General features: G+C 40.5%; 1 protein-coding gene across 1 annotated transcript; it reads left to right on the forward strand.

Moving 5' to 3' along the window:
- Window positions 1-7,265: 7,265 nt before the first annotated feature.
- LOC120295743 lies at window positions 7,266-8,039 on the forward strand. The gene has a single exon (XM_039317232.1). It carries the CDS (start codon window positions 7,266-7,268, stop codon window positions 8,037-8,039), a length of 774 nt encoding a protein of 257 aa, XP_039173166.1.
- Window positions 8,040-8,276: the final 237 nt, after the last annotated feature.

An 8,276-nucleotide genomic window follows, 5' to 3' on the forward strand; every position in this document is an offset into this window, starting at 1 on the left:
GAGTCGAGGTATAGATCTAGTTCAGGCAGAAATGGAAATCGGTCAGGGAAAAGACCGAGGTCGAGAGAAAAGCATTCTATTCCACTCACGAGGAAAGATGGAGTAGTCAAGTCGACACCGAGTCAAATAGATCAGGTTGTTTTCGGACGTGATGATGGAGATCGGCATTATGTCATTCCTAGGATATCTGGTCAGGAGTGGTCCTAGCAGAATGATGGGGCAACCAGAAAGAGTGCATGCTTTCGCCTAATAGAAGATAGAAGATGCACCATATAGGTGTCAGAATTGTAGAAGGAAGTATGGATAAATCCAGTGTCCGAGTATGACTAGAACATGTTGTCATGATGACTAGCATGGCCATCAGGTGAAGGATTGTCAGTGGAAGTCCAAGGTAGCATAGGCATCGCTACTGCGGCAGAACGCCACTAGGATGGCGAAAGGAATGGGAGTAGAATTGATCTTGCACCGATTAGAGAAAGAATGTATTGGAGGTGATTTTATCAGAGTAACGTAGCAAAGTTTTGTGCTGAGTTGGTAGAACTTAAGTTGTTGAAGTAAAAGTGAAAGAGAAGGGAATCACTTGCAATAGTTGTGCTTGACTAGTTGCTGAGGTGTGAGTTTGACGCCACATGAATAGTGTGAGTTCATAAAGCATCTTGTGATAAGGAATCATGGTCATGGAATAATCCAATTTAGTCTATTAGTTTGCGACAATAGCAAGATTATTAAGAGTCAAAAAGAATCTTCGATTTCATTAATCTTGTTGGCTAAAGACAATCCGTTTGTTAGACGGAGGTTGCCAAGATTGATTTGACAGCTCTAGTGGATGTGTCAGTTGAGAAATAGAATGAGAAGAAGGTGGCCGTGATACAGAAAATTTATAAGATGGTTCCAAAGGAATTGCTTGGTTACCGCCGAAAGAAAGATTTGTTGACACCCGAAATTTTTGTCGACGTTTTAAACATTCAATTTGCAAAAGTTAAAAAAATTGTTTGAAATGAAAAGACAAAAAAAAAGAAATAAGGAAAAACAAAAAAAAAAAAAAAATAAAAAAAAAAAAAAAATAAAGAGAGAAAAGAATAAAGACCCAAAAGATTAAAAAAAATGGATGAATGAAAACATAAAAAAAATGAAAATGAAAAGAAAAAAAAAGAAGAAAAAAAGAATATAAGAAATAAGGAAAATGAAAAAAAAAAAAAGAAAGAAAACAAAAAAATATAAAAGAGGCGCTCGGCCGGTACGAAATGGGAGGACTGCGAGGGGGAACTTTCGGTCTCGCTCACTCTCTCTCTCTCTTGGGGTGGTGGTTTTGTGCACGGATGCTCGGGAGGATTCTCTGGCTGGAAAAATCTCTCTCTCTCTCTAGATGGGGGCAGTGATAATCCGTTAGCTTCCATCTCTGGAATTTTCTGAGTAAGAGCGAACTTCATCTATCGAACGAAGGGGATTGAGGGATGGAGATGAAGAGGAACCGAGCCTGCGACCTCAACTCCATCTCCGTCCTCCCTCCTCACGCTAGAAGATAGAGTAAACGCCGGCGAAGGAGCTCGAGGGGAGGGACTTAGATCCGAAGCCGATCAGTGGTGGTGACAGCTACGACGATGATGCCAGCGGTTCTGGCTCCGCCGGATCTGATTCTTTCTCGGCGGATCTCCCCCCTCTTGGTTCTCTGCTCGCCGGATCTAGTTCTCTGCCTACCAAATTCAACTTGATCCGAAACCGACGGTAGCCGCAGCTATGACGGCGGGGGCGAATCTGTTTCGGCGGATCATCCTCGGTTCGCTGGTGCAGAGGCTCGTCGGACTCGAATCTCTCTGGATCGAGTTTGCTCGATCGGTGAGTTCTCTTTCTATCACTCTCGATCCGTTAGGGTTTCGTTTGCGGTTTCAATCCGTTCGGGTTGTGGATTCTGAACTCTCTCCCTCGGTTCTGTTTATTGTTCTTTCCCTAGCTTCGGTCGGAGGTAAAGGTTTTCCTCCATTGGCGAGCGATTGAAGATGAAGTGCCAGATGGTTGAAAGTCGTGAGGACCTGATTTTGTCTCGGAGACCATACGCTTGCTTGCTCGATCGGTGCTTCTCTCTCTAGATTAGGTTATTTTTCCTTTTGGTCCAAAAGGGTCGCTATTCACAATTTTATTGAGCTGAAGATAAGTTTCTGTTCACATGATGGCCGTGACAATTTTATTGAGCGGGTCATTTCTCTCATTCTCAACATACTGCTAGTTAGGATGGAATAGCAATACTGATTCTTGACACTGAACCTCTACATCAGTATTCTGCTGCTTTTTGACTTATTTCCTGATCTGAATGCTGCAAACATAGATTTAGTCTGGCCGATAGTTTCCCGGGCACACTGATCAGAATGCAATACTTGTTGGAATGGACATTAAGAAACTAGATGCTGAATTTTTGCTTTCGTTGCCATAGAGCTGTAGAAAACTGTTCACCTGATGGTTCTTGACAAAGAAACTAGATGCTGAATTTCTGCGTTGGATGCCATAGAGCTGTAGAAAATTATTAGAGCTGATGGTTCTGGATGAACTTAAGTTTGAAGCTTAACTCTGTCGGATTTTACCAAATTTTGAAACTAAGCATGATTCCTATTGTTTGCGTGATGAAGTGGATCCTACAAAGTAAGTATTACTCGAGGGAAGTAGAAATGGTTGTTCTGGTTGTGGTAATGGGAGTTGTTGTTTGCACTATTATGGACGTTAAAGTCAATGCCAAAAGTTTTATATGTGCTTGTGTGGCTGTATTCTCCACATTGATGCAGCAAATTTCAATATGCTCCTTGCAAAAGAAATATTCGATTGGATCTTTTGAATTGCTTAGCAGGACAGCTCCAATTTAAGTTGTCTTTCTCCTTACTTTTGGTCCAAATGTTATATTGATTTCTTGATTTGAAATACTGCTGCTTGTAATATGCTTTTTTGCTTTTTTTCTTCTGTGGCTAGCTGCTGTTAGTATTGAAATGGAATGGTCGATGCGTTGCGATTTCGTATGACTGATAGACTTTCTGTTTTGGCTTAAATGAATTGATAGATAAGGTTTTCTGGTCTTGAGCCCTTCTAGACACAAAAAATAAACTTGTAGAGCTTCGTTTTGATATGTCGCACGCCTTGAATAGACATCATCTGGTCATCGAAAAATACTGACAAAGTCTGTCAATTCTGCAGTAGTTTTTTAGGTTGATTTGCTGTTTTGACCTACTGCAATTTTCTGTTTTAACTGGAACGAGCTGGAAGATGATGCTATTAGGACTTAATGTCTTCTAGAGATTTGTAATAGGCTTCTCAAAATTTCCATTGACATATTATATGTGCGATTTGGTCATCATTTTCCCTGCCTTTCCTTTTTTTCAAATCAAGCTTTGAAATCTGGAATTTGTCTTGAACTGCAATGCTGTCTTTTCTGTGGCTAGTTGTTGTTAGTCTTAGGATGAGATAGTAAATTTGTCCAAATTGCTTTCAATATGTTGTAGAATGACGGTGTGACACGCTACTATGATCTATTCTTGATTGACTTGTTCATGTTCTTAATATTTATAGAAATTCATGCGTTAGGAATCTTGAGATGCTTCTTTCATGGAATGACATCCTTTATCAATTGTCTACAAAACGGTTTTAGGTACCATGTGGGTTACACATTGATTGCTCCGTTTGCCTTAAATACATATGTTGAGTGAATTCAATGGTGCATGTTTTGGAATAAGTGATCTTTAGTTGGTTCATTCATTGTTTTGGGTTGATTGAGGACCAAGGTCATGTGGCTTGAGTGTTTGTCATGTTATATGCTTTGTGTGTGATCGTTAGATAGATGATTTAGGTGTAATACATAATGATGCTAAATCTTGGGATTTCACTTAGAATTTGGTGTAAGGACTTCATGACTTTAGTCGCCATTTTTGAACACTAATAATGTCCTGTTCTTTGATGTTTTGATATGTTTGTTTGTTTCCTTCCACTGCATATACCTAGTTATAGGTTTATTAGATTAGGTTTAGATTAGAATCTCGAAGATGGAGAAGACATGAAGATGGTGAAGGTCGATGTCCATTCCGACCATTATTATGTAATATTCATTTTCCCGATATATGTATCGGGTTTCATGCATTGTATAATGCCCGACGAGTCGCGGGTTTCCTTTCTTTCTCGATTATTCTCTTTTATATTTTTTAGAATTGCATGATTAGGTTTACTGCTTTCTCTTGATTGTTTACTTCATGTCTTGTGTTTTCAATTTCATTGATTGTTTTCTTTTCATTTTTTTAGAAATAGAATAGAATGAAAGTAATCCACCACGCATGATCACTTAGTCTAGGAATTGATGATCCTAAAAATGTAAAAATTAATGCATGGATATGTTAGGGAAAACACAACATACTGTTTAGGTACCGAAAGGGCGCTAATAGCAATGTTAGCGTAACCCAGGTCCCCGAACCTAGATATTTGGTTGCGTAGGAATCGAGGGAACACTCCTGACCCTCGATTGGGTTTCTAGCCGACCCCCAAAGTTGAGGCTAGGGGCGACTCCTGTATATTTTTTAGGTTGTTAAATACATAGATCGTATAAATAAATCTGCTGTCACGCGGGGTACGAGCTTGGGAGAGCTCGTGATCTTGAGATCAAGTACCCCTAAACCCGACCTTTCTCATCCTTGGATACATTTCAAGGGGCGGCGAGATCGGGTCGCGACAGGCTTGGCGACTCCGCTGGGGACTGGTTACTAGGTTAAGAGGACTTGAAGCCGTTTAAAAATGGTTGTTGTGTTTTAACTGACATGTCTCTTGTAGGATCGTCTGCATGTCAAAGTTACGTGGAAAATCAGTTAGTCACTAATCTTGTGTTAAAATGGTTTTGTAGGTGGGAGTTATAAGGGGAGGCGTGCTTGTAAATCATTTGTTTTGCAGGTGGTGTAAGGATGAATGAATGTATGTTGGTTTATATGGAAGTGCTAGATGTTTAAATTTAAATGCATGTTTATAAGCTTTAGCACGACACTGCACACACAACCGCGGTCTAAAACCCCGATCGCCCAATCTAGGACCTTAGGAGGGTTTATGGGTGGAATCTGCGAGTGGATGCTCGTGGTAATCCATTATTTACATAAACCCGTTCATCCCAACCGATAAAAATAGCACTGACCGACGATAGTAGCGGTGGGTAAACTATTTTTGTCATTTGGGATGAGGACCTTGAGCCTTTAGCACCCTCACCTTAGGCGTCAAAACCTCACAGTTTCATGCGACATGTGATTTGTGCTTGTCATGTGTCTGGTGGGTAAGATATCGTTCCTTCTTCATTGTACTTATTTTTTACTTTCCATATTGCAATTATGCAATTTTATATTTCAACGACGATATGTTTAACCATGTATGCCCCTTTAGGTTTAGATTAGATGGGTAGACCTGAAGTGGACGTGATCCCTATGCCTAGGAATCTCAAGACTTTATGGGAGAATCTCGAACCGAGACATCAAGACTACATGGAAAAGTGCATAGGCTTCCTCCCGACTTTATTAAAAGTCGAACCACGTATTGCAATGGTCAAAGCATTGGCTCATTTTTGGAATCCTGTGACTTGTACTTTCGTGTTTAATCAATGTGAATTGACCCCTACAATTGAGGAGTTCCAAAAAGCCATTGGATTAGGTAAAGCTTCTTTAGGTTTTGTCACTCCTCCTATTGGCCAAAATCCAATATCTCTTCTAAGTCAATTCCTCAATATCCCTTATGATAAAATTGAAGCTATTCTTAATGGAAACTCTCATGCCATGCCTTATAATTTCCTTGAAAAACATTTCCGTAGCCTTGAGCCAAAATCTGGGAACCAAATTCCTCGTGTCTTCCTACTCATATTCTTTGGTTTTGTGATTTTCCCATATACCCGAAAAACAATGGATCCTTTAGTCACACATATTGTCAACCAAGTGTGCGCATTTAATTGTTTCACACATATGATCCTTGCTGAAACTTTTGTGTCTCTTAATCAGTTTAAAGCAAATGGTCGAGGAACTCTTAGAGCCCCATTAGGACTTCTCCAAATTTGGCTCTTTTCACATATCAAAGAGTTCGCCCCTCACATGAAGATTATTGATGTCACAAAACATCATCCAATTCTTAGATTTTCCCAATGAAACGAATCCTTTCCATCATGGTCTTTCTCTATGTGGTTCCATTTCCTTAAAAATCTCAACCATAGCTTAATTCAATGGCATGCTCGGTGGCTTGGGAATCCCGAGGTGCGCCTTTTTAGTGGAGTTGACAATCCACTTCCCCTCGTGGGACTGACGGGTTTAACGTCATATTACCCTTTAAGGGTATTTCGCCAATATCGCGCGCTTCAAACGATCCCGCCAATCCTCAAGCTGGGGTTATATCGTATTGATTATCACAATGAAGTCATCAAGGAAAACCAAATTGACCATATCAAGGCCGCAATTCAAGCTGCTTTTGGGATTTGGTACTCCCATTCCTCGCATCACGTGGTTGCCATCGATGAAGCTGATTTGGAAGGAGAGATGAAGACCCATCAAGCTACCATCAATTACATATACCGTCAAGTAGAACCTGAGCTCAAGGTTCAGTTGCCGGATGTTCCCGAGCCTCAAAGACTTCAACAAGCACATATTCAGGAGCAAGAAAACAATGTCTTGATCCATGAGGAATGCTTGGCCCATGAAAACAAGCGTCTCCACACGATCTCGCCTAGTACTTAGGTTTTCATTTCATATGCTTTTCTTGTAAAGGGATTTCATTTGTGTTTCCCTCCTTTCTATTGAGGTTTACTTGTATTCATTTTCATATCCTATGTAAACATCACATGTAAAGTCGAACTACTTTGTAAGCTTCAAGAAAGCAAGGTTTTGTTTTCCCTTGTAATTGTTCGATTGAAATGAATGAAATTCATGAACATTCTCATGTAATTTTTAGAAAAGGGGCATTCTGATTAAATATTTGTCGTCGTTCCTTTTCAATTGTATAATTTATTTTGAAGAAATTTTGATAAGAGGAGGTTATATGATACTTTGGGATCATATACACTTCTTATCATTATTTCATCTCAAGAAAATATAAAATTGACTAGGATTTGTACTTTAATGGTTTCTTTTGATCGGTACTAATTTGAGTCATTTTCTTTTACAGGAGGTTTTGAAAAAACGGCTGAAGAAAGATTTGTTATACGAACTCGCCGCCAAACAAAGATGGAAAACGAAGATACCCGAGCCCGTGTCATTAATATGGAGAATCAAATGGCACAAATGATGACGTTATTGGCCGATCTCTCCAGCCAAGTCAAAAGCTTGACATCTACTTCTTCTACCATGAATATTCCTACCGCGCCCCCTGAAGTGCCGGTAGTAAAGCCCATGGCAAAAGTGCCTGTGGAAGAGATCCCCACTGCAATCCCGATAGTTATCGATCTAGAGCCTCCCTCTAAAGAGATTCCAGCTTCGCACTTTGATGAAGAAAATGCAAGGCGCCTCGCAAAGATTAAGGAGCGCCTTTGCATGCTGCAAGGCTATCAGTTCCAGGGGCTTGATAAATTGTCACCATTTGCCAAAGTTACGGTCCCTAAATTCTATAAGGAGCCGGAGTTCACAAGAAAATATGACGGCATTGGATGTCCTAAGACACATTTGAAGTACTACCTGGGCAAGATGGCCCGTTATTCAGATAATCCCCCACTCTTGATCAATTCATTTCAGGACAGCCTAGTTGGTCCTGCGTTAACCTGGTTCATAGAGTTGGACATGGAGAAAATCCGTACCTGGGAAGATCTCGTTGAAGAATTCCTCCAGCAATACAAGTTTAATACTGAAATTGCTCCGACTCGAGAGGAATTGGTTCGGGTCGAAAAAAGAAGAGATGAATCATTTAGGGCCTACGCTCAAAGGTGGAGGGTCATTGCGTCTCAAGTGAAACCGCCATTGTCTGAGAAAGAGACCATGAAATTGCTACTTCAGGCTATGCCCCGTGATTTTTTTGAGAAGATGTACAATCATACTTGTATGAACTTTGCTACATTTGTAGAGTAGGGAGAACGCATCGAGGGGATCATGCGGGAAGGAAGGTTGTCTGAGAACACAAATCGTCGATATACCCCAAAGAGGGATAAGGAATCGACTGTGGAGATCGCCTATGTACAAAATTCCTCTTCTCAGAAGCCGTATAATCCTCAAATTCATAAACCCTCCATGGAGGTAGGGGTTCTTCCAGAACTTTGAGCATAAAGGAAAGGCCCCTCAAAGGCAATTTACTCCATTGCCTAGGCC

The sequence above is a fragment of the Eucalyptus grandis genome, chromosome 1 (assembly GCF_016545825.1).
Source record: "Eucalyptus grandis isolate ANBG69807.140 chromosome 1, ASM1654582v1, whole genome shotgun sequence".
Lineage (NCBI taxonomy): Eukaryota > Viridiplantae > Streptophyta > Magnoliopsida > Myrtales > Myrtaceae > Eucalyptus > Eucalyptus grandis.